This window comes from Hemitrygon akajei, unplaced genomic scaffold (assembly GCF_048418815.1).
Source record: "Hemitrygon akajei unplaced genomic scaffold, sHemAka1.3 Scf000034, whole genome shotgun sequence".
NCBI classification, from domain to species: domain Eukaryota; kingdom Metazoa; phylum Chordata; class Chondrichthyes; order Myliobatiformes; family Dasyatidae; genus Hemitrygon; species Hemitrygon akajei.
Genome location: NW_027331920.1, coordinates 4,603,776 through 4,631,108, shown reverse-complemented (window position 1 = coordinate 4,631,108; position 27,333 = coordinate 4,603,776). Strand labels below are relative to the sequence as shown.

At 48.1% G+C, this 27,333-nt stretch overlaps 1 protein-coding gene across 2 annotated transcripts; it reads left to right on the top strand.

The window, feature by feature from the left end:
* The first annotated feature begins 1,095 nt into the window (after positions 1-1,095).
* LOC140720006 (nuclear factor 7, brain-like) lies at positions 1,096-7,385 on the top strand. Of its 2 annotated transcripts, XM_073034911.1 has the most exons (5): positions 1,096-1,511; positions 2,211-2,306; positions 2,706-2,940; positions 7,100-7,122; positions 7,197-7,385. In XM_073034911.1, the coding sequence occupies exons 1-5, from the start codon at positions 1,101-1,103 to the stop codon at positions 7,200-7,202; spliced, it is 771 nt and encodes a 256-aa protein (XP_072891012.1). In that variant the 5' UTR covers positions 1,096-1,100; the 3' UTR covers positions 7,203-7,385. The 2 variants fall into 2 exon arrangements, with proteins under 2 accessions (XP_072891012.1, XP_072891011.1); XM_073034910.1 differs by having other exon boundaries at positions 7,100-7,385.
* Positions 7,386-27,333: the final 19,948 nt, after the last annotated feature.

The following is a 27,333-nucleotide window of genomic DNA, read 5'->3' as shown; positions in this document are numbered from 1 at the left end:
GGCATTGCACGGTTTATCCCTCTGAATATTTCATGGTGAATAATGCTTACTTTGATTTTTTTAAAAACATCAACATCTGGGCTCTGTCCAGAATTGTGGAAACTGGCCTTTCACTGGAGCTGGGACAGACATGGGTAAAGTCAGAAAGTTTCTTCAGGACTTCACCGACCAAAATAATCCTTTCCATCCTGTGACTTGGAATGTCCGGTCCTATACTTTCTCCTGCAACCACAGCATCCGTCTTGTCACAGCACAATATTCTCTCGACATCCCCACTTTCATGGCATGAGCTAATTTAATAGTTGTTTTAAATAGTTACTTAACCCCTGTTTTACCCCCCAGTCTGACTCTCTTTACACCGTGAGAGAAAAAAATAAAAACCGAGCTGCTGGAGGAACTCAACAGGTCAGGCAGCATCTGAGTGAAATGGCAATCGAGATTTCGGGTTGAGACAGTCCAGCTGAAGGATCTCGACCTGAAAGTCGATTTTACATTTCTCTCCACAGATGTTGTCTGACGCTCTCAGTCCCTCGAGTTTCTTACTCGAGATTCCAACATCTGCAGTCTCTTGGGCCTCTCTTTTCAGAACTTGTCCCTTTCAGTCCTGCCTCAGACTGAACCAGGCTCTTCTCTCCGGCTTCATTTCTGTTCTGCTTCTTCTTTAGCTCATCACGCCTACCGGGACACAGGCTGCCAACAGCAGCGCGTCAGTGTCCCCTGTCCAGGGCGAAGGTTACCGGCCCTGTGGCTTCTCCTTTCTCCACCCGACTTCAACCGCCTTTGGAGGTTCATTTGACATTTCTGTGCACTGCCGCTTTTCGGGACGAGGTTGTAAACCCCAGGCCCAGAGCCGCTACTTTCGCAGCCGGGCTTAGGCAGTCCACGGCCGAGTTTTCATTTCTGTTCAGATCTGTTTAATGTGTTACTGATCCCACGCTGCGATGGAAATTACCACCATTACTTCCCATTGAACACATCCAGCAGCAGAATGTTCATTCCCCGAGTATGCAGCGCGCGTAGTGGACAATCGCGGTACTGCAGGGGATCAGCAGCTCCCGGAACGAGAAAGCATTCTGAATCAGGAAGTGACGGGAGTTAACATGGCTTCGAAAGCACAGGCCGAGAGTTTAACCGAGGAGGTAATTTGTTCCATCTGCCTGGATTTCTTCGCCGATCCGGTATCACTGGAGTGTGGACACAACTTCTGTCGCTCTTGTATCACACGGTATTGGGAAAGGGAGGAGAGAAACTCCTGTCCGGAATGTAGAGAGGAGTTTGCTGACCGCACCCTCAGGGCCAGTCGGGCCTTAGCAAATCTAACACAAAAAGTTCGGAATCTAAACCTGAATCGGGAAGGGAAGGAAAGTAAACGTCACTGCGAGGAACATGAGGAAGAACTGAAGCTGTTTTGCGAAACGGACAAAACACTGATCTGTGTGATCTGTGCAGTGGCGGAGGAACACAGAGAGCACCGCTTCAGGCCGATTAAAGAAGCTGTTAACATCTACAAGGTAAAACTAACCCGAATTTGATACTCACCCCATCGTCCACTGTCCACGATACGAGCCTCCATAAACAACACATCATCCCCCCACCGTTCGCCATCTCCAATGGGACTTTGCCACGAAGTACATCTTTCCCTCCAAAAGCCCACTCCCACCCTCCACCACTACAACTTTCCGCTCTCTATACAGATCGTTCTCTACACAACTCCTTTTTATCCACTCGCTCCTCCCCACTGATCTCCCTCCTGACACTGATACCTGCAAACGGGACAAGTGCTACACCTGACTCCTACCAACCCCTGCCTCACCACCATTCAGGACTCCAAACAGTCCCAAATCCCCCCCGTTTCTTCCATGGTCGATTGTCCTCTCGTATTAGATTCCTTCTTCTCCAGCTCTTTACCTCTTCCACCTGTCCCCTCTCTGCTTCTCACTTCATCACCCTCCCCCACGTTCCCGCTCACGTCGTCTCACCCGTCACCTGTCAGCTGGTTCTCGTCCCCAAATTTTTTATTCTGGCTTCTGTCCCATTCCTTCCCAGTCCTAATGAAGGGTCTCATCCCGAAACACCGACTGTTTATTTCCCCTGAATAGATGCTGCCTGACTCACTGAGTTCCTCCGGCATTTTGTGTGATAATCGGGTTTGATCACCTGTTTCTTTTGATGCATCTTTGTTTCTATTTCCTTCACTCTCTGACTTCCAGGATCAGCTAAAATCTTCCTTAGACTCTCTCACAAAAAAGAACTTAGACTTCCAGGAAAAGGAGCAGCAACAGAAAGAGAAGATTTCCGGAGTTCGGGTGAGGCTTCCTGAGCGGAATTTCTGATATTAGTGTCGAGTTTTGCTACATTTAATGCAGAATAGCCGAGTATCACAGCTCCAGTGACCTGTGTTCGATTCTGACCTCTGCTGCTGTCTGTGTGGAGTTTCCATGCTCTCCCTGTGGCCATGACAGTTTCAGACACATTCCAAGAACCTGCTGGATGAATGGTTAAATACAGTTAACCCTGAGAAGGTGGAGGAGGGTGTATGTGAATCAGGTGGGAGTTAAAGGGGAGAATACGTTTTAGGAAAACGTGAGTGAATGGGAATGTTTCAGAGCTAGCATGGACATCAATGGACCAAATGGTCTCCTTAATGTCATCGGGAAATACAACACAGCAATACAGTAAACTAATCTTCACCTTTCATTCGACAGGAACAGTCACACAGCCTTCAGTTCCACATCACATCCCAGTTTGCTGAACTGCGCCAGATTATCACGGAGAAAGAGCAGAGCTTACTCAGGGATCTCAGGGAAGAAGAGAAGAGGATTCTCGACACAATGGAGAAAATTCTTCAGGAGATTCAAGAGAATATAAGGATTATTCAGAAGGAAATCACTAAGTTAAAGGAACAGATGGATAAAAAAAGACAGTGTGATGTTTCTCAAGGTGAGGGATTATATTTCAATTTGTTTCTGTCAAAGGGCACTAAATGAACAGTGGTATATTTGAAATAAACACAGTACAGCGGCCAATTCTACCAAATCAATTGCCGCTGCTGGTGACCTCACACTGATTGTTAGACTTGTATGACGAGCCTCCAATCACACGGATAATGACCTTCCAAAATGTCGACGATATGTATTCGATCTTTTATCTGCAACAGACAATCATGAAGAAATGAAACTTCAGCGAAATTAATCGCAAATTAATCAGCAACTAAGTGGTTAACAAACGATATCATATCCGTCCGTCCTCAGCACAAAACTGCCCAGAACAAAGCATGAATATGTAACTTATTCCCTTCACTATTACCACACCCCACACGCGTGACTAGTTACCATAACAATCACGTGACATGGAATACAATGCAGACAGGACCATCAAAGACAGAAAACAGATGCGTTGCTCCTACGCACAGCATTTACAAATGGCAGTAAACTGTTTCTCACCAGACATTTGATACAACTATTCAGGGTTATTGTTGTTGTCCTAAAATTGGACTTAAAACAACTCCTGTACATCGCAGGACAGAATGTAATCATTTCTGAAATGATTTACTCTGATTATAACACAGGGTTGCTGATTGTGCCCTTAATTATCTCATTCAATATCCTCTAAAACTCCCATTAACACCCAGTTCCAGTCACAGACTGTGAGTGTGTCTGGTGCGGTGGGTGTGAGGGTCTCTCTGTCAATCAGTGAGAACAAAGAATATGACCCACACATCAGACTGGTCCTCTTTGTCTGGTTTCAGTCAGATTAGGGAAATTTTCACTGTTTCTTTAATTTTTCAGATAAATTTCACATTAGAAACGTAGAAATATAAACATTGAAAACAATACAGGCCTTTCAGACCACAATGCTGTGCCGAAGATGTCCTTACTTTAGAAATTACCCTGGGTTACCCATAGCCTCTATCTCTCTGAGCTCCATGTACCTCTCCAGGAGTCTCTTAAAAGTCCCCATTGTATCCACATCCACTGCCGTTTCCGGCAGCCCATTCCACGCACTCAGCACTCTCTGCGTAAAAATATTACCCTGACATCTTCTCTGTACATTCTTCCAAGCACATTAAAACTGTGTCCTCTCGTGTTAGCCGTTTCAGCCCTGGGAAAAATCCTCTGACTCTGATCAATGCCTCTCACCATCGTATACATCCCAATCAGGTCACCTCTCATCCTCCGTCGTTCCAAGGAGGAAAGGCCGAGTTCACTCACCTTACTCTCATAAGGAATTCTCCCCAATCCAGGAAACATTCTTGTAAATCTCCTCTGCACCCTTTCTATTGCTTCCACATCCTTCCTGTAGTGAGGTGACCAGAACTGAGCACAGTACTCCAAGTGGGGTCTAACCAGGGTCCGATATAGCTGTAACATTACCTCTCGACTCCATAACTCAGTACCATGGTTGATGAAGGCCAATGCACCGTATGCCTTCTTAACCACAGATTCAATTTGTGTAGCAGATTTGAGTGTCCTATGGACTCGGACCTCAAGATCCCTCTGATCCTCCACACTGCCAAGAGTCTTACTATTCATACTATAGTCTGCCATCATATTTGACCTACCAGAGTGAACCACCTCACACTTATCTGGGTTAAACTCCATCTGCCACTTCTCAGCCCAGTTTTGCATCCTATCAATGTCCTGCTGTAAACTCTGACAGCCCTCCACACTGTCCACAACACCCCCAACATTTGTGTCATCGGCAAATTTACTAACACATCACTCCATTTCCTTATCCAGGTCATTTATAAAAATCACAAAGAGTAGGGGCCCCAGAACAGAGCCCTGAGGCACACCAGTGGTCACCAACCTCCATGCAGAATATAACTCGACTACAACCACACTTTGTCTTCTGTGGGCAAGCCAGTTAGAACCATAGAACACTACGGCACAGTACAGGCCCTTCAACCCTCCATGTTGTGCCGACCCATATAATCCTTTAAAAAAAGTACTAAACCCACACTACCCCATAACCCTCCATTTTTCTTTCATCCATGTGCCTGTCCAAGAGGCTCTTAAATACCCCTGTTTTAGCCTCCACCACTACCCCTGGAAAGTCATTCCAGGCACTCACAACCCTCTGTGTAAAAAACTTACCCCTGATGTCTCCCCGAAACATTCCTCCCTTAATTTTATACCTATGCCCTCTGGTGTTTGCTATTTGTTCCCTGTGAAATAGGTACTGACTAGACACCCCATCTTTGCCTCTCATAAACTTGTAGACCTCTATCAAGTCCCCTCTCATTCTTCTGCGCTCCAAAGAGAAAAGTCCCAGCTCTGCTAACCTTGCTTCATATGACTTGTTCTCCAAACCAGGCAACATTTTGATAAATCTCCTCTGCACCCTCTCCATAGCTTCCACATCCTTGCTATAATGAGGTGATCAGAATTGAACTCAATACTCTAAGTGCAGTCTCACCAGAGATTTGTAGAGTTGCAACATGACCTCTCTACTCTTGAACTCAATCGCCCTGTTAATGAAGCCTCGCATCCCATAGGCCTCCTTAACTACCCTATCAACCTGTGCAGCGACCTTGAGGGATGTATGGATTTGAACTCCAAGGTCCCTTTATTCATCCACACTCTTAGGTAACTGACCATTAATCCTGTACTCAGTCTTCTGGTTTGTCCTTCCAAAATGCATCACCTCACACTTGTCCAGATTGAACTTCATCAGATATTTTTCTGCCCAGCTCTGCAGCCTTTTGTAACCTTTGAGCACCTACAGCTCCATCAACAACTCCTCCAATCTTTGTGTCATCTGTAAACTCATTCACCCATCCTTCCGCCTCTACAACCAAGTCATTTATAAAAATCACAAATAGCAGGGGTCCCAGAACAGATCCCTGTGACAGGTGTGGTTGAACAAATCAATGTCCCCTTGGATCCCTTGCTGAAATCCATATACACTATATCTATTGCTCTACCTTCATCAATGTGTTTTCTCACATCCTGAAAAATTCAATCAGGGTCAAAGCCATGCTGACTATTTCTAATCATGTTATGCTTCTCCAAATGTTCATAAATACTGCCTCTCAGGATCTTCTCCATCAACTTACCAGCGACTGAAGTAACACTCACTGGTCTATAATATCTTGGGCTATCTCGACTCTCTTTCTTGAATAAGGGAATGACATTTGCATCCTTCCAATCCTCTGGAACGTCTCGCGTCCCCATTGATGATGCAAAGATCATAACCAGCAGCTCAGCAATCTTCTCCCTCACCTCCCACAGTGGCCGGGGTACATCTTGTCCGGTCTCCATCAGAAACAATCTCCTCCCACAGTGGCCTGGGGTACATCTCGTCCGGTCTCCTTTAGAAACAATCTCCTCCCACAGTGGCCTGGGGTACATCTCGTCCGGTCTCCATCAGAAACAATCTCCTCCCACAGTGGCCTGGGGTACATCTCGTCCGGTCTCCATCAGAAACAATCTCCTCCCACAGTGGCCTGGGGTACATCTCGTCCGGTCTCCATCAGAAACAATCTCCACCCACAGTGGCCTGGGGTACATCTCATCCGGTCTCCATCAGAAACAGGCCATTCGGTCCATCATTTTCTATCAATTTGCCTGCTTTAGAATTCTCCTCCCACTTACTGACCACACCCAGTAACAGAGCCCCGAACTCGATGGTCGCTCACGTGTTTATCCAGTTTTCCCATTACATTCAATCTCTGCTGTTCTGCTTCAACCACTCCTGTGGCAGCGAGTTCCACTTCACTAAATTTCTTATGGGATTTATTAAAATCAATCTGGAATTTCATCTCCCACAATTCTTCCCGTAAAGAGAGGTACATCCCCCTCCCTCCTGCGCACAAATAAATCCATCACTGATCTTAAATTCCTCCATCTTATCACTCTGACGTCATATCCAGATGATAACGCACAGCCTGTCCTGTCTTCCCTGTCAGTTTCATCCTCTCACTAATGGTCTGACATTCAGAAACTTTCCCTGTCATTTAACCCGTGGTTCTGTATTGTCCATGTGTGTGAGTGATTGCAGGAGTGGGAATTTTCAACACCTTGTAATGATTTGGATGAAATTCAGGATGTGGACAGTAAGTCCAAGTCTAATCAGATTTGTGTTTGATTTATTTCAGGAGGAAGCTCATCGGAACAGGAGGTAGGACATGCTCTTTACTGAAAACCTGTATAGTTCAAAGTTTCAGTTTATAACCAGCAGTTTAATATTTACAGGATTAATGACGATGTCCAGGAATTGTCAGTGACAGATGAGACCCTACCGGTTGAAAAATTCGATCACCTCTATTTGTTGAACACAGTGCTGAGAGAAACGCTTGATGCTATTAATCGAGGTAAAACTTACAAAGATTCATTTCTCCTTGTTCAATTAAGTTCCAAGTTGAAGCAAGGATTGGCTGTGATAATGGACTGAAGGGGAACTGAAGTTTATTCCACATCAACCCCACCCACTGGGAGGCATCACTGTCACATGGTCAGCTGGAGATGTCAGACCCCTGAACACACCAGCACAGGGTCACAATACAACCAATACACGGGACTGACAGATGAACCACTGTGTCCTGATCCCAGGCACACTGAACTAACACACCAGGACATGAGTTTGAATCCTTCCACAGGAGCTGGGAATTTAATACTGACTTGATGATATCGTAGGGAATAAAAGTGGGTATCAGTGTGGTGACTGGGATTGTCAGGAAAATACACAAGTCCTTCGTGCGCAGTGAGTGCAGACTCTGACTGACACAGGTCTTCACCCCACCCCCTCCTGAACGCGCAACTCTCACTGATGTTAGATGGAGAGGTGGGGAGCTGCAGTGACAGGGGACTCAATTGTCAGGGGAGCAGACAGGAGAATCTGTGGACGTGAACGGGACACCCGAATGATATGTTGCCTCCCAGGTGCCAGGGTCAGGGACGTCTCGGATCGTGTCCGCAGCATTTCCGAGAGGAAGAGAAAACAGCCGGATATCTTGGTACATATTGGTACCAATGACACAGGAAGTAAAAGCAAATTGGTCCTGAAGAGAGAATTTAGATAGCTCAGTAGAATGCTGAGAAGCAGTACCTCCAGGGTTGTAATTTCTGGAATGTTGTCTGTGCCACGTGCCGGTGTGGGTAGGAACAGGAAGTTTTGGCAGATAAATGTGTGGCTGAGAAGCTGGTGCAGGGGGCAGAGCTTCAGCTTCTTGGATCATTGGGATCTCTTCTGGGGGAAATATGACCTGTTCAAAAGTGACGGGTTGCACCTGAACCCGGGGGGGGGGGGGGGAGCAATATTCTCTGAGAGAGGTTCGATAGAGCTTTTGGGGAGGGTTTCAACTAATTTGGCGGGGGGGGGGGTGGGAACGAGAGTGCAGGGACGCTGGATAGGACTGATGGTAAAACAAAGAGAGAAAGCGTGCAGTTAGACTGTCAGATAGGGCGGACAGATGCGAGTACAGAATTGCAGCCAGCAGGGTGAGTATCAGTGCATTAGGGACACAGAATCAAAAACGGTAGCAAATACAGAACTCAAAGTGTTAGATCTCAATGCATGGAGTATAAAAAATAAGGTTACAGATTATCGGGTGTGATGTTGTGGCCATCACGGAATCGTGACTGAAGGATGGTTGCAGTTGGGAGCTGAATGACCAAGGTTACACTATGTATCGGTGGTATAGGAAAGTAGGCAGAGGGGGTGGCATGGCTCTGCTGGTCAATCAGTAAAAAGTTGTGACATAAGATACGAAGATGTTGATTCCTTGTGGGTTGAGTTATGAAACTACAAATGTAAAAGGACCCTGATGACAGTTACATACAGTCATCGCAACAGTAGCTGGGATGTGGACCACAGGTTACAACTGGAAATAGAAAAGGCATGTCAAAAGGACAAATGTTATGTTAGTCATGGGAGATTTGAACATGCAGGTCAGTTGGGAAAATCAGGTTGGTAATGGATTTCACGAGAGTGAATTTGTTCAATGCCTAAGAGATGGCTTTTTAGAGCAGTTTGTCCCTGAGCCTACTAGGAAATCAGCTCTACTCTATTGGGTGTTATATATTGAACCGGAGGTGATTAGCAAACTAAGGCAAAATATCCATTATGAGGCAGTGTTCACAACATGACAGAGTGCAATTTGAAATTTGATAAGGAGACAGTAAAGTCAGACGTTGTAGTATTTCACTGGAATAAAGGAAATTACAGTGGTCTGAGAGAGGAGTTGGCAAAGTAAATTGGAAGGAGGTGCTGGCAGTGATGACAGCAGAGCAGAAATGGTGTCAGTTTCTGGGAAAATGAGGAAGGTGAAGGATAGATGTACTCCAAAAATAAATAAATACTCAAATGGCAAAATAGTAAAACCGTGGCTGACAAGGGAAGACAAGCTAATGTAAAAGCAAGACAGAGGGTATACAACAAAGCAAACATTAGTAGGAAGACAGAGGATTGGGAAGCTTTCAAATATCTACAGAGAGGAACTAAAAGAATTATTGGGAAGTGAAAAATGAAACATGAAATTGAATTGAATTGAATTGACTTTATTACTTTCATCCTTCATATACACGGAGTAAAAATCTTTAGGTTACATCTCTGCCCAGATGAGCAATGTGCAATTTATAGTAAATTATGATAAATAATATGTATATCATGCTTGTCAATATAACATGGAAATACAGTTGTCTCAGCACGAGTTAATCAGTCTGATGGCCTGGTTGAAGAGCTGTCCCGGAGCCTGTTGCTCCTGGCTTTTATGCTGCGGTACGGTATCCCGGATGGTAGCAACTGGTACAGGTTGTGGTTGGGGTTACGCGGGTCTCCAGTGATCCTTCAGCCCTTTTTACACACCTGTCTTTGTAAAACAAGCTAGCAAAGAACATCAAATTGCTTTTCGTATTTTAAAAAATAGAGATGAAAGTGGATATAAGATCATTAGATAATGAGGCCAGATATATACTAACGGGGGACAAGGAGATGACAGATGAATTAAATGAGTATTTTGCATCAGTCTTCACCGTGGAAGACACCAGCACTGTGTTGAAGGGTGCGAGGGAAGAGAAGTGAGTGCAGTTACTGTTACAATGGAGAAGGTGCTCAAAAAGCTGAAAGACTTAAAGGTACATAAGTCACGCGGACCAGATGAACTGCACCCTAGTGTTCTGAAAGAAGTAGCGGTCGACATTGTGGAGACATTTGAAATGATCTTTCAAAAATCATTGGTGCCAGAGGACTGGAAAATTGCAAATGTCACTCTACTCTTTAGTAAGGAGGAATGCAGCAGAAAGGAATTTATTGACCTGTTAGCCTCACCTCTGTGGTTGGGAAGAAATTGGAGTCAGTTGTTAAGTATGAGGTTATGGAATACTTGGTGACACTAAACAAGGTAGGAGAAGTCAGCCTGGATTCCCTGAGGGAATATCTTGCCTGACAAACCTGTTGGAATTCTTTGAGGGGATTACAAGTAGGATAGATAAAGGGGATGTAGTGAATGTTGTATATTCGGAATCGCAGAAGGACGTTGACGGGGGTGGGGGGGGGGGCAAACATGAAGCTGCTTACCAGGTTAAGAGCTCATGGTGTTACAGAAAGTTATTGGCTTAGTTAGAGCATTGGCTGACTGGTAGGAAACAGCAAAGGAGAGTAAAGGGATTCTTTTCAGGTTGGCTGCCAGTGACTAATGGTATTCTACAGGGGTCATTATTTTATGCTGTTTATCCGTATACCCACCTCTCTCTTTCTGTGGGTATATTACCCCATAGATCCCTCATAAAAAAAATTCTGTCTCACTTTCAGTCTGAGCTCTTTGGTTCTGTACTCCCATTTCCCGGAAAAAGACTCATCTTATCTGAGCCCCTTATGAACGTATTTACCTCGATAAGGGGGTCATCACTCAACATCCTACGCTCCAGCGAAATAGCCCGAGATTATCCACTCTCTGCTTTTTACCCAAGCCCCCAGTCCTGGTAACATCCTCCTGAAGCCTCCTGTCCAGTGTAATGACATCCTCCCCATATTCGGGGAACCGAAAATGTAGACAATGCTCCAAGTGTGGTCTATCATCGACATCAAAGACCTTGCTGAATTTCATGTGGACAGTGTGGAACAGGCTGATGAATACACGACTGAAGGTGTTGTATTTGAATGCACCAGTATACGGAATAAGGGAGATGATGTTGTAGCACAGGTAGAGATTGGCAGGGACAACGTTGCTGGCATCACTGAGTTGTGGTGGAAAGGAGATCCTGGCTTGATGCTCAACATTCCAGGATACACCTTGTATTCAAAGGACAGGCAGGTAGGCAGAGAGGCTGGGGAGCGTCTGTTGGTAAAATATGAAATGAAATCCTTAGGGAGAGGTGACATAGGATTGGAAGATGTAGAATCATTGTGGGTAAAGTTAAAAAACTGCAGAGGTAAAAAGACCCTGATGAGAGTTGTGTACAGGCCTCCAAATAGTAGTCATGAATAGAAATGGGATACAAATTACACCAGGAGGGAGAAAAAAGGACAAGGAGGTAGATTGGGAAAATGATGAAGGTACTGCAATTCAAGAAAGAGAATTTCTACAGTGCCTCCAAGATGGTTTTTCAGAACAGCTTGTGGTTGAGCCCAATGGGAGAAAGGCAATTCCAGAGTGGGATTTGTATAATGAACCAGATATGATTTGGGAGATTACGGTAAAAGAACCTTTAGGAACCAGTGATCATAAAATGATAGAATTCACCCCAGAGGTTAAGAGGGAGATAACGTCAGATGTATCACTATCAGAGTGGAGTAAAGTTAGTTATGGAGGCACGAGGGAGGAGTTGACCAAAGTAGATTGGAAGGGGACACGAGCAGGGATGATTGCAGAACAACAAAGACTGGAGTTCCAGGGGCAACTCAGGTAAATAAAACCCAAAGATGAACAAGTATTATACAGAGGATGAGGTAACCGTGTTTGACAAGGGAAGTCAAAAACAGCATAAAAGTGAGAGGGCATTCAATAGAACAAAAATTACCGGCATGTTGGAGTATCGAGAAGATTTTGATAATCAACAGAAGGGAATTAAAAAGCCATAAAGAGTGAACATGAGATATGAGGGAAAGCTCGCCTACAATACTCAAGAGGCCACAAAAATGTAAAGAGTAGAAGAGAGGTGAGAGTGAAAATTGAACTACTAGAAAATGACACTGGAGAGGAGAAATGTTAGATAAAGACATGGCAGAGATACTTATTTAGTATTATGTGTCACTGTGAATGATACTAGCTGTATGTCAGAAATGTGAGAGTGTCGGGACAGAAATGAGTATTGTTGCTGTTACTGAGGAGAAAGTGCGTGGGAAGGTCTGAAGGTACCTGGACCAGATGGACTACACCCCAGTGTTTGGAAAGAGTTAGCTGGAGAGAATATGGGGAGATTAATAATAATCTTTCAAGAATCACTAGATACTTGGTCATTCAAGATGACTGGAAATTGCAAAGGTCACTTAACTCTTTAAGAAGGCAGAGCAGCTGGGGAAAGAAAATTATAGGTGAGTTAGTCTGGATGTGGTGTGCTTGGGAAGATGTTGGAGTCCAGTGTTAAGGACGAGCTTTGGGGTACATGGAGGCACATGATAAAATAGAGCAAAGACAGCATGCCTTCCCTTAGGGGGAAATCTTGCCTGACAAATCTGTTGAAATTATTTGAGGAACACAAAGCCAAGATAGACAAAGAATTATTTGGATGACAGAATTGTTGCCTTTGTGGCCAAGCTTGCAGACGATATGAAGATAGGTGAAGGGGCAAGTAGTGCTGCAGAAGCTCGGAATCTGGGGAAGGACAGAGACAGATCAGGAAATGGGCAAATAGTGACAGATGGATTATCGAGTAGGGAAGTCGTGCATGCACTTTGATAGAAGGAATAAAGGCATAGACAATTTTGTAAACAGGGCGAAAATTCAAAAATCAGAAATGCAAACGTACTTGGGGCTTCTGGTGCTGTTATGGTCCGGTCCCGAGCCCGCATTCCGTTTCTTGATCCGGTCCGTGGATCCCGGACTCCGGGTCATGTAGCCGTCCCTCGTTTCGCCCTTGAGCCCAGTTAGTCACCTGAGAATCATTTTGGCTTAAGGAGAGACATCTGATGCCTATCGGCTGACGGTGTATATGAAGGGCTCTAGGAGTGAGCACAGTTAGGGCGTTGTCCTGCTTACCCTGTTCGTCCTTTTTATCTTGTTCCTCCGGTTCATCCTGTTTCGTCCTGCTCTTCCTGACTTGGAGTACCCACCGTCAAGACTAGTTATGCGAGCAAATCTGGCAGCCACCCTGGACCTATTCCTTGCCTCGGTCGGGTAAGCCAGGCCGGACTGCCGTTGCCCAGTGGGGGATTCTGCCCCGTTCTATCCTTCGCTGCCGATGCGTTGTGCCCCGCAACCTGCCCAGGTGACCCGTGACTTGCTCAGGCCCCGGTGTTCCTGTCTGGGAGTTCCAGGCCCTGCCCAAGAGTTATGTGGCCCGCCAGAGAATTTCAAGACCCTGCCTGAACTTCAAGACTTTCTCGGAACTCCAGCATCACCTTGAACGTCACGTCGCTCACGCACACCACGGTCTCCACATCTTGTCTATCGTTTAGTTGTTCCCGCCCTGCCCCTAGTACTTCGGTGCCTGCGTCCTGCAAATTGGGTCCAGTCCTCACGCCCCCCCCCCCTCCCGTCCCCTGATGACAGGTGCAGGATTCCCTAAAGGTTAACTTGCAGTTTGTGTCAGTGGTAAGATTGGCAAACTCAATGTTTGCTTTCATTTCGAGAGGATTAGAATACAAGAGCAAGGATGTAATGCTGAGGTTTTATAAGGCATTGGTCAGACCACACTTGGAGTATTGTGAGCAGTTTTGGGTCCCTTCTACCGGAAAAGATGTGCTGGCATTGGAGAGGGTCCAGGAGGTTCACAAGAATGATTCCGGGAAGGAAAGGATTAACATATGAGGAGTGTTTGATGGTTCTGGGTCTGTACTCACTGGAGTTTAGAAGATTGGCTGATTTATTATCCCCCTCAACCCTATTCTCCCGCCTCCTCCCCATAACTTTCGGGACTCTGTCTGATCAAGAAGATTACTTATTAACTTCTGCTTTAAAAATCAAACAGGAGTAAATCTGCAGATGCTGGTAATCCAAGCTACACAGGTCCTGATGAAGGGTCTCGCCAGATCTCTCTGACACCTGTCTGGAGAGAGTTGATGTTGGGGGGATGTGGGTGGGTAGAGAAGGGTAAGCACAGCCTCCGACTATAGGGATGTCCATTTAGGACAGAGATGAGGAGGAATTCGTTTATTCACAGGATAGTGAATATGCCACAAGCAGCCGAGAAGGCCAAATAATTGAGTATATTTGAAGCAGAGTAACACACACAAATTGTTGTGGGAACAGCAGGCCGGGAAGTTTCTATGGAAAAGAGTAAACTGTCGACGATTCAGACTGAAACTCTTCATCAAGACCTGTGTTGCTTAAGGGTTCGTGCAAATTCATCCCCTGTCCTAATGAGGGGATGCGGGGGATGGGGTTTTGGGAAAGGGGACAAAGGGATCCTCATCTCCCATCTGTATCTCCTGCAGCTTCTCATTATGTCTACACACAGCTCACCCGCAGGCTTTCCACCCATCCCCCTCCTTGTTCAATCTGCCATTCATCTCTCCACTACTGGTTTCCATGATCACCTCCTTTACTCTCTCGAAGCCTCCACACTCCCGCACTTTCCACTCACAAATGAAAGTGAACATTGTATGACGGGCCTGTTCCTGTGCTGTATTGTTCTATGTTCTGTGTTCCCTATTTAGAAGAACGAGAGGAGATCTCAGGGAAACACAAAATTCTTTCAGGGGTCAACAGGCAGGAGTGAGGGAGGATGTCCAGCGGAAAATCCACGGGGAGACATTAGTTGTCCATCCGCTTTCGTCGGGTCAAATCACGTGAAAGGTTCGTGTCGGCCACCCGACCGCGCCTGAGGCCCAGCGGCCTTTCCCTCGAACCCGAGTCTCCCCACGATCCCGGGGGACTCTCTGATTCTCTGCTTCTCCCCCCAGTCTCTGTCACCCTGGATGTGGAGACGGCGCATCCGTGTCTCGAGGTGTCTGAGGATCGGAAGAGTGTGAGATGTACCGAGACCTGGAGGAATCTCACTGACGCCGGGAAGAGATTCACATTCTGGGAATGTGTGCTGGGATCGGAGGGATTCACATCGGGGAGACATTACTGGGAGGCGGAGGTGACGGGGAATCGGTTCTGGGGTCTGGGAGTCGCCGCAGAGTCTGTGGACAGGAAGGGAGGGGTCAGTCTGAGTCCAGAGACCGGATTGTGGGTCATCGGGCGGTATTATGACGTGTTATATCGGGATTGTGACGTGTTCGGTGATCTCAACTCCCCCGTGTCCCGTCTCCCTGCCCGTCCCATCCCCGGGAGGGTGGGATTTTATCTCAGTTACGAGTCCGGGACAGTTTCATTTTACAACGCGGAGACCAAGTCCCATCTCCACACCTTCACTGGGAATAAATTCACGGGGAAAATTTATCCTCTCTTCGCGACCTGGGATGTAAACCAGTGGCTGAGAATCTGCTCCGGTTCCGCTCCGGGTCTGTAAACGGGTCGGGTCCAGGGACCGGAGTCAGGAGTAAAGTCGATGTAAATGTAAAAGTGCGGAGAGTGCAGCTTAATACGTGGCTCAGGAGATGGTGCAGGAGGGAGGGCTTCATGATTCTGGACAATTGGGCTTTGTTCCCGGGAAGGTGGGACCTGTTCCGAAGGGACGGTTTGCCCCTGAACTGGAGGGGAACTAACAACCTTGCGGGTAGATTCGCCAGTGCTACTCCGGGGTGGTGGGAGTTGGCCGGGAGAGTTTAAACTAGATTTGCAGGGGGAGGGGAACCAGAGTGTTAGAGAAGATAGTGAAGTAGAGGAGGATAAAGGTCATGCGAGGACTGCATGTATAGACAGAAATCAAAGGTTTATACATGATAGAAATGTCCTCAGGTGCATCTATTTCAATGGACGGAGTATTTTAGGTAAGGATTAGGGCGTTGATTGACACGTGGAATTACGACATTATTGCTATTAGTGAGACCTGGTTGCAGGAGGGGCAGGACTGGCAGCTTAAAGTTCCGGGGTTCCGTTGTTTCAGACGTGATAGAGGGGGAGGGATGAAAGGGGAGGAGTGGCATTACTAGTCAGGGAAAATATCACAGCTGTGCGTAGACAGGACAGCCGGGAGGCTTGTCTACAGATGTCATATGGGTGGAGCTGAGGAACGGAAGAGGTGTGACCACACTAATAGGGTTGTATTTTCGACCGCTCAATAGTCAGAGAGAATTGGAGGAGCAAATCTGTAGAGAGATAGTAGACCGATGTATGAAACAGAAAGCTGTAAAAGTAGGGGATTTTCACTTTACACATATTGACTGGGACTCCCACACTGTAAAAGGGCTAGATGGCTTGGAGTTTGTCAAATGTGTTCAGAAAAGTTTTCCAAATCAATATAGAGAAGTACCTAGGAGAGAGGATGCAATACTTGAATTCCTATTAGTAAACCAGACAGGTCGGGTGACAGAAGTATGTGTAGGCGAACATTATGGGTCCAGTGACCATAATGTCATCAGTTTCAAGTTAATTACGGATAAGGATAGGCCTGGTCCTCGAGTTGAGGTTCTAAATTGGAGAAGTGCCAATTTTGTGAAAATGAAAAGGGATCTAGGAGGAGTGGATTGGGATAAGATTTTTGTGGCAAGGATGTGTTCAGTAAGTGGAAGGCCTTCAAAGGCGAAATTTTGAGAGTGCAGAGTTTGCATGTTCCTGCCAGGATTAAAGGCAAAGTTAAAAGGCATAGGGAACCTTGGTTTTCAAGGGACATTAGCGATCTGGTTCGGAACAAAAGAGAGAGGTGTATGGCAGGTATAGGCAACAAAGAACAAATTAGGCACTTGAAGAGTGTAGACAATGTAAGAAAATACTAAAGAAGGAAATCAGGAAGGCAAAAAGAAGACATGAGGTTGCTTTGGCCGATAATGTGAAGATAAACCCTAAGGGTTTCTACAGGTATACTAAGAGTAAAAGGATAGTAAGGGACAAAATTGGTCCCCGAGAAGATCAGAGTGCTCGTCTATCTGTGGAGTCTCGCGCGATGGGGGATCTTAAACAGTTTTTTTGCATCAGTATTTACTCAGGAAACTGGCATAGTGTATATGGAAGGAAGGGAAACAAGCAGTAGTGTCATGGAAAATTTAGAGATTAAAGAGGAGGAGGTGCTTGCTGCCTTACAGTGAATAAAGGTAGATAAATCCCCGGGGCCTGACTTGATATTTCCTCGGACCTTGAGAGAGACTAGAGCAGAAATTGCAGGGGCCCTGACAGAAATATTTAAAATGTCCTCAGCCACGGGTGCAGTGCCGGAGGATTGGAGGGTAGCTCTTGTTATTCCATTGTTTAAAAAAGGCTCTAATAGTAAACCAGGTAATTACAGGTCGGTGAGCCTGACATCAGTGGTAAGTAAAGTATTGGAAGGTGTTCTGTGAGATCGGATATACAAGTATTTGGACAGCCAAGGGCTGATTCAGGATAGTCAGTATGGCTTTGTGTGTGATAGTTCGTATTTAACGAATCTTGTAGCGTTTTCCGAGGAGGTTAGCAAGAAAGTAGATGAAGGAAAGGCTGTGGATGTTGTCTACATGAACTTTAGTAAGGCCTTTTACAAGATCCCACATGGGAGGTTATTTCAGAAGTTTATACACTAAGTATCTATGGAGAGGTTGTAAACGTGATTCAAAATTGGCTGTGTGGGAGAAGACAGTGGTAGTGGATGATTGCTTCTCAGACTGGAGGCCTGTGACTAGTGGTGTGCCTCAGGGATCTGTGCTGGGACCATTGTTGTCTGTTGTCTATATCAATGATATAGATGTGGTCAATTGGATCAGCAATTCTGCTGATGACAACAAGATTGGAGGCGTTGTGGACAGCGAGGAGGGCTTTCAGAGCTTGCAGAGGGATCTGAACCAACTGGAAAAATGGGCAAGAAAATGGCAGATGGAATTTAATGCAGAAAAGCGTGGTGTTGCATTTTGGAAGGAAAAACCGAGGTAGGACATACACAGTAAATGGTAGGGCAGTGAAGAGTGCGGAGGAACAAAGGGATCTGGGAGTTGAAGTACCAATATTCCTGAAAGTAGACTGGGTTGTAAAGAAGGCTTTTGCCATTCTGGCATTCATAAATCAATGTTCTAAGAATAAATTGGATAGGTTCATGGATGGGAGAGGTCTGGAGGGTTACGGACTGGGTGCAGGTCAATGGGACGAGCGGAATAAAGTTTCCGCACAGACTAGAAGCGCCAAATGGCCTGTTTTCTGTGCTGTAGTGTTCTATGGTTCTATGGAGTGAAATAAACACGACATAAGAATTGTCGATCGATTAATTTTAACTCGTTCACCGCATCCGTCAATCGAACAGAAACACCGGGGATTCTGCGATCCCCCGGGTCCTAAAGTCCACCGGTAATGAGACAGGTTAAATGGGACAAGTGGGGGCGGTGCTGACCGGAAAAGACAGTGAAGATTGTTCATTAAGTTCATCTGCCATTTCTTTGTCCCCCATTACTACTTTACCAGCATCATTTTCCAGTCGTCCAGTATCAACTCTCATCTCCCTTTCACTCTTCATGTAACTGAAAACTAAACTTTTAGTATCCTGATTTATATTATTGGCCAGTTTGCCCTCATATTTCGTCTCTACCATTCTTATGGCTATTATCGTTGCCTTTTGTTGGATACTAAGAGCATCCCAATAATCCAACATCCCACTCACCTTTGCTACCTTATCTGCCACGGATTCCTACCCCTGCCATTTCCTTTGGTTTAACACAGCCCTTGACTTCCATTGTCAGCCACGGATTCCAACCCCTGCCATTTCCTTCGGTTTAACACAGCCCTTGCCTTCCCTTGTCAGCCACGGATTCCTACCCCTGCCATTTCCTTCGGTTTAACACAGCCCTTGACTTCCCTTGTCAGCCACGGATTCCTACCCCTGCCATTTCCTTCGGTTTAACACAGCCCTTGACTTCCATTGTCAGCCACGGATTCCAACCCCTGCCATTTCCTTCGGTTTAACACAGCCCTTGCCTTCCCTTGTCAGCCACGGATTCCTACCCCTGCCATTTCCTTCGGTTTAACACAGCCCTTGACTTCCCTTGTCAGCCACGGATTCCTACCCCTGCCATTTCCTTCGGTTTAACACAGCCCTTGCCTTCCCTTGTCAGCCACGGATTCCTACCCCTGCCATTTCCTTCGGTTTAACACAGATCCTTGACTTCCCTTGTCAGCCACGGATTCCTACCCCTGCCATTTCCTTTGGTTTAACACAGCCCTTGACTTCCATTGTCAGCCACGGATTCCAACCCCTGCCATTTCCTTCGGTTTAACACAGCCCTTGCCTTCCCTTGTCAGCCACGGATTCCTACCCCTGCCATTTCCTTCGGTTTAACACAGCCCTTGACTTCCCTTGTCAGCCACGGATTCCTACCCCCGCCATTTCCTTCGGTTTAACACAGCCCTTGACTTCCCTTGTCAGCCACGGATTCCTACCCCTGCCATTTCCTTCGGTTTAACACAGCCCTTGACTTCCCTTGTCAGACACGGATTCCTACCCCTGCCATTTCCTTCGGTTTAACACAGCCCTTGACTTCCCTTGTCAGCCACGGATTCCTACCCCTGCCATTTCCTTCGGTTTAACACAGCCCTTGACTTCCATTGTCAGCCACGGATTCCAACCCCTGCCATTTCCTTCGGTTTAACACAGCCCTTGCCTTCCCTTGTCAGCCACGGATTCCTACCCCTGCCATTTCCTTCGGTTTAACACAGCCCTTGACTTCCCTTGTCAGCCACGGATTCCTACCCCTGCCATTTCCTTCGGTTTAACACAGCCCTTGACTTCCCTTGTCAGCCACCGATTCCTACCCCTGCCATTTCCTTCGGTTTAACACAGCCCTTGACTTCCCTTGTCAGCCACGGATTCCAACCCCTGCCATTTCCTTCGGTTTAACACAGCCCTTGCCTTCCCTTGTCAGCCACGGATTCCTACCCCTGCCATTTCCTTCGGTTTAACACAGCCCTTGACTTCCCTTGTCAGCCACGGATTCCTACCCCTGCCATTTCCTTCGGTTTAACACAGCCCTTGACTTCCCTTGTCAGCCACGGATTCCTACCCCTGCCATTTCCTTCGGTTTAACACAGCCCTTGACTTCCCTTGTCAGCCACGGATTCCAACCCCTGCCATTTCCTTCGGTTTAACACAGCCCTTGACTTCCCCTGTCAGCCACGGATTCCAACCCCTGCCATTTCCTTCGGTTTAACACAGCCCTTGCCTTCCCTTGTCAGCCACGGATTCCTACCCCTGCCATTTCCTTCGGTTTAACACAGCCCTTGCCTTCCCTTGTCAGCCACGGATTCCTACCCCTGCCATTTCCTTCGGTTTAACACAGATCCTTGACTTCCCTTGTCAGCCACGGATTCCTACCCCTGCCATTTCCTTCGGTTTAACACAGCCCTTGACTTCCCCTGTCAGCCACGGATTCCTACCCCTGCCATTTCCTTCGGTTTAACACAGCCCTTGACTTCCCTTGTCAGCCACGGATTCCTACCCCTGCCATTTCCTTCGGTTTAACACAGCCCCTGACTTCCCTTGTCAGCCACGGATTCCTACCCCTGCCATTTCCTTCGGTTTAACACAGCCCTTGATATCCCTTGTCAGCCACGGATTCCTACCCCTGCCATTTCCTTCGGTTTAACACAGCCCCTGACTTCCCTTGTCAGCCACGGATTCCTACCCCTGCCATTTCCTTCGGTTTAACACAGCCCTTGATATCCCTTGTCAGCCACGGATTCCTACCCCTGCCATTTCCTTCGGTTTAACACAGCCCTTGACTTCCATTGTCAGCCACGGATTCCTACCCCTGCCATTTCCTTCGGTTTAACACAGCCCTTGATATCCCTTGTCAGCCACGGATTCCTACCCCTGCCATTTCCTTCGGTTTAACACAGATCCTTGACTTCCCTTGTCAGCCACGGATTCCTACCCCTGCCATTTCCTTCGGTTTAACACAGCCCCTGACTTCCCTTGTCAGCCACGGATTCCTACCCCTGCCATTTCCTTCGGTTTAACACAGCCCTTGATATCCCTTGTCAGCCACGGATTCCTACCCCTGCCATTTCCTTCGGTTTAACACAGCCCTTGATATCCCTTGTCAGCCACGGATTCCTACCCCTGCCATTTCCTTCGGTTTAACACAGCCCCTGACTTCCCTTGCCAGCCACGAATTCCAACCCCTGCCATTTCCTTCGGTTTAACACAGCCCTTGACTTCCCTTGTCAGCCACGGATTCCTACCCCTGCCATTTCCTTCGGTTTAACACAGCCCTTGACTTCCCTTGTCAGCCACGAATTCCAACCCCTGCCATTTCCTTCGGTTTAAGACAGCCCTTGACTTCCCTTGTCAGCCACGGATTCCTACCCCTGCCATTTCCTTCGGTTTAACACAGCCCTTGACTTCCCTTGTCAGCCACGGATTCCTACCCCTGCCATTTCCTTCGGTTTAACACAGCCCTTGACTTCCCTTGTCAGCCACGGATTCCTACCCCAGCCATTTCCTTCGGTTTAACACAGCCCTTGACTTCCCTTGTCAGCCACGGATTCCTACCCCTGCCATTTTCTTCGGTTTAACACAGCCCTTGACTTCCCTTGTCAGCCACGGATTCCTACCCCTGCCATTTCCTTCGGTTTAACACAGCCCTTGACTTCCCTTGTCAGCCACGGATTCCTACCCCTGCCATTTTCTTCGGTTTAACACAGCCCTTGACTTCCCTTGTCAGCCACGGATTCCTACCCCTGCCATTTCCTTCGGTTTAACACAGCCTTTGACTTCCCTTGTCAGCCACGGATTGCTACCCCTGCCATTTCCTTCGGTTTAACACAGCCCTTGACTTCCCTTGTCAGCCACGGATTGCTACCCCTGCCATTTCCTTCGGTTTAACACAGCCCTTGTCTTCCCTTGTCAGCCACGGATTCCTACCCCTGCCATTTCCTTCGGTTTAACACAGCCCTTGACTTCCCTTGTCAGCCACGGATTCCTATCCCTGCCATTTCCTTCGGTTTAACACAGCCCTTGACTTCCCTTGTCAGCCACGGATTCCTACCCCTGCCATTTCCTTCGGTTTAACACAGCCCTTGACTTCCATTGTCAGCCCCGGATTCCTATCCCTGCCATTTCCTTCGGTTTAACACAGCCCTTGACTTCCCTTGTCAGCCACGGATTCCAACCCCTGCCATTTCCTTCGGTTTAACACAGCCCTTGACTTCCCTTGTCAGCCACGGATTGCTACCCCTGTCATTTCCATCGGTTTAACAGTGCCCTTGCCTTCCCTTGTCAGCCACGGATTCCTACCCCTGCCATTTCCTTCGGTTTAACACAGCCCTTGACTTCCCTTGTCAGCCACGGATTCCTACCCCTGCCATTTCCTTCGGATTAACACAGCCCTTGACTTCCCTTGTCAGCCACGGATTCCAACCCCTGCCATTTCCTTCGGTTTAACACAGCCCTTGACTTCCCTTGTCAGCCACGGATTGCTACCCCTGTCATTTCCATCGGTTTAACAGAGCCCTTGCCTTCCCTTGTCAGCCACGGATTCCTACCCCTGCCATTTCCTTCGGTTTAACACAGCCCTTGCCTTCCCTTGTCAGCCACGGATTCCTACCCCCGCCATTTCCTTCGGTTTAACACAGCCCTTGACTTCCCGTGTCAGCCGCGAATTCCTACCCCTGCCATTTCCTTCGGTTTAACACAGCCCTTGACTTCCCTTGTCAGCCACGGATTGCTACCCCTGCCATTTCCTTCGGTTTAACACAGCCCTTGACTTCCCTTGTCAGCCACGGATTCCTACCCCTGCCATTACCTTCGGTTTAACACAGCCCTTGACTTCCCTTGTCAGCCACGGATTGCTACCCCTGCCATTTCCTTCGGTTTAACACAGCCCTTGACTTCCCTTGTCAGCCACGGATTGCTACCCCTGCCATTTCCTTCGGTTTAACACAGCCCTTGACTTCCCTTGTCAGCCACGGATTCCTACCCCTGCCATTACCTTCGGTTTAACACAGCCCTTGACTTCCCTTGTCAGCCACGGATTCCTACCCCTGCCATTTCCTTCGGTTTAACACAGCCCTTGACTTCCCTTGTCAGCCACGGATTCCTACCCCTGCCATTTCCTTCGGTTTAACACAGCCCTTGACTTCCCTTGTCAGCCACGGATTCCTACCCCTGCCATTTCCTTCGGTTTAACACAGCCCTTGACTTCCCTTGTCAGCCACGGATTCCTACCCCTGCCATTTCCTTCGGTTTAACACAGCCCTTGCCTTCCCTTGTCAGCCACGGATTCCTACCCCTGCCATTTCCTTCGGTTTAACACAGCCCTTGCCTTCCCTTGTCAGCCACGGATTCCTACCCCTGCCATTTCCTTCGGTTTAACACAGCCCTTGACTTCCCTTGTCAGCCACGGATTCCTACCCCTGCCATTTCCTTCGGTTTAACACAGCCCTTGACTTCCATTGTCAGCCACGGATTCCAACCCCTGCCATTTCCTTCGGTTTAACACAGCCCTTGACTTCCCTTGTCAGCCACGGATTCCTACCCCTGCCATTTCCTTCGGTTTAACACAGCCCTTGCCTTCCCTTGTCAGCCACGGATTCCTACCCCTGCCATTTCCTTCGGTTTAACACAGCCCTTGCCTTCCCTTGTCAGCCACGGATTCCTACCCCTGCCATTTCCTTCGGTTTAACACAGCCCTTGACTTCCCTTGTCAGCCACGGATTCCTACCCCTGCCATTTCCTTTGGTTTAACACAGCCCTTGACTTCCCTTGTCAGCCACGGATTCCAACCCCTGCCATTTCCTTCGGTTTAACACAGCCCTTGACTTCCCTTGTCAGCCACGGATTCCTACCCCTGCCATTTCCTTTGGTTTAACACAGCCCTTGACTTCCATTGTCAGCCACGGATTCCAACCCCTGCAATTTCCTTCGGTTTAACACAGCCCTTGCCTTCCCTTGTCAGCCACGGATTCCTACCCCTGCCATTTCCTTCGGTTTAACACAGCCCTTGACTTCCCTTGTCAGCCACGGATTCCTACCCCTGCCATTTCCTTCGGTTTAACACAGCCCTTGACTTCCCTTGTCAGCCACCGATTCCTACCCCTGCCATTTCCTTCGGTTTAACACAGCCCTTGACTTCCCTTGTCAGCCACGGATTCCAACCCCTGCCATTTCCTTCGGTTTAACACAGCCCTTGCCTTCCCTTGTCAGCCACGGATTCCTACCCCTGCCATTTCCTTCGGTTTAACACAGCCCTTGACTTCCCTTGTCAGCCACGGATTCCTACCCCTGCCATTTCCTTCGGTTTAACACAGCCCTTGACTTCCCTTGTCAGCCACGGATTCCTACCCCTGCCATTTCCTTCGGTTTAACACAGCCCTTGACTTCCCTTGTCAGCCACGGATTCCAACCCCTGCCATTTCCTTCGGTTTAACACAGCCCTTGACTTCCCCTGTCAGCCACGGATTCCAACCCCTGCCATTTCCTTCGGTTTAACACAGCCCTTGCCTTCCCTTGTCAGCCACGGATTCCTACCCCTGCCATTTCCTTCGGTTTAACACAGCCCTTGCCTTCCCTTGTCAGCCACGGATTCCTACCCCTGCCATTTCCTTCGGTTTAACACAGATCCTTGACTTCCCTTGTCAGCCACGGATTCCTACCCCTGCCATTTCCTTCGGTTTAACACAGCCCTTGACTTCCCCTGTCAGCCACGGATTCCTACCCCTGCCATTTCCTTCGGTTTAACACAGCCCCTGACTTCCCTTGTCAGCCACGGATTCCTACCCCTGCCATTTCCTTCGGTTTAACACAGCCCTTGATATCCCTTGTCAGCCACGGATTCCTACCCCTGCCATTTCCTTCGGTTTAACACAGCCCCTGACTTCCCTTGTCAGCCACGGATTCCTACCCCTGCCATTTCCTTCGGTTTAACACAGCCCTTGATATCCCTTGTCAGCCACGGATTCCTACCCCTGCCATTTCCTTCGGTTTAACACAGCCCTTGACTTCCATTGTCAGCCACGGATTCCTACCCCTGCCATTTCCTTCGGTTTAACACAGCCCTTGATATCCCTTGTCAGCCACGGATTCCTACCCCTGCCATTTCCTTCGGTTTAACACAGATCCTTGACTTCCCTTGTCAGCCACGGATTCCTACCCCTGCCATTTCCTTCGGTTTAACACAGCCCCTGACTTCCCTTGTCAGCCACGGATTCCTACCCCTGCCATTTCCTTCGGTTTAACACAGCCCTTGATATCCCTTGTCAGCCACGGATTCCTACCCCTGCCATTTCCTTCGGTTTAACACAGCCCTTGATATCCCTTGTCAGCCACGGATTCCTACCCCTGCCATTTCCTTCGGTTTAACACAGCCCCTGACTTCCCTTGCCAGCCACGAATTCCAACCCCTGCCATTTCCTTCGGTTTAACACAGCCCTTGACTTCCCTTGTCAGCCACGGACTCCTACCCCTGCCATTTCCTTCGGTTTAACACAGCCCTTGACTTCCCTTGTCAGCCACGAATTCCAACCCCTGCCATTTCCTTCGGTTTAACACAGCCCCTGACTTCCCTTGCCAGCCACGAATTCCAACCCCTGCCATTTCCTTCGGTTTAACACAGCCCTTGACTTCCCTTGTCAGCCACGGACTCCTACCCCTGCCATTTCCTTCGGTTTAACACAGCCCTTGACTTCCCTTGTCAGCCACGGATTCCTACCCCTGCCATTTTCTTCGGTTTAACACAGCCCTTGACTTCCCTTGTCAGCCACGGATTCCTACCCCTGCCATTTCCTTCGGTTTAACACAGCCTTTGACTTCCCTTGTCAGCCACGGATTGCTACCCCTGCCATTTCCTTCGGTTTAACACAGCCCTTGACTTCCCTTGTCAGCCACGGATTGCTACCCCTGCCATTTCCTTCGGTTTAACACAGCCCTTGTCTTCCCTTGTCAGCCACGGATTCCTACCCCTGCCATTTCCTTCGGTTTAACACAGCCCTTGACTTCCATTGTCAGCCCCGGATTCCTATCCCTGCCATTTCCTTCGGTTTAACACAGCCCTTGACTTCCCTTGTCAGCCACGGATTCCAACCCCTGCCATTTCCTTCGGTTTAACACAGCCCTTGACTTCCCTTGTCAGCCACGGATTGCTACCCCTGTCATTTCCATCGGTTTAACAGAGCCCTTGCCTTCCCTTGTCAGCCACGGATTCCTACCCCTGCCATTCCCTTCGGTTTAACACAGCCCTTGACTTCCCTTGTCAGCCACGGATTCCTACCCCTGCCATTTCCTTCGGATTAACACAGCCCTTGACTTCCCTTGTCAGCCACGGATTCCAACCCCTGCCATTTCCTTCGGTTTAACACAGCCCTTGACTTCCCTTGTCAGCCACGGATTGCTACCCCTGCCATTTCCTTCGGTTTAACACAGCCCTTGACTTCCCTTGTCAGCCACGGATTGCTACCCCTGCCATTTCCTTCGGTTTAACACAGCCCTTGACTTCCCTTGTCAGCCACGGATTCCTACCCCTGCCATTACCTTCGGTTTAACACAGCCCTTGACTTCCCTTGTCAGCCACGGATTGCTACCCCTGCCATTTCCTTCGGTTTAACACAGCCCTTGACTTCCCTTGTCAGCCACGGATTGCTACCCCTGCCATTTCCTTCGGTTTAACACAGCCCTTGACTTCCCTTGTCAGCCACGGATTCCTACCCCTGCCATTACCTTCGGTTTAACACAGCCCTTGACTTCCCTTGTCAGCCACGGATTCCTACCCCTGCCATTTCCTTCGGTTTAACACAGCCCTTGACTTCCCTTGTCAGCCACGGATTCCTACCCCTGCCATTTCCTTCGGTTTAACACAGCCCTTGACTTCCCTTGTCAGCCACGGATTCCTACCCCTGCCATTTCCTTCGGTTTAACACAGCCCTTGACTTCCCTTGTCAGTCACGGATTCCTACCCCTGCCATTTCCTTCGGTTTAACACAGCCCTTGCCTTCCCTTGTCAGCCACGGATTCCTACCCCTGCCATTTCCTTCGGTTTAACACAGCCCTTGCCTTCCCTTGTCAGCCACGGATTCCTACCCCTGCCATTTCCTTCGGGTTAACACAGCCCTTGACTTACCTTGTCAGCCACGGATTCCTACCCCTGCCATTTCCTTCGGTTTAACACAGCCCTTGACTTCCCTTGCCAGCCACGGATTCCTACCCCTGCCATTTCCTTCGGTTTAACACAGCCCTTGACTTC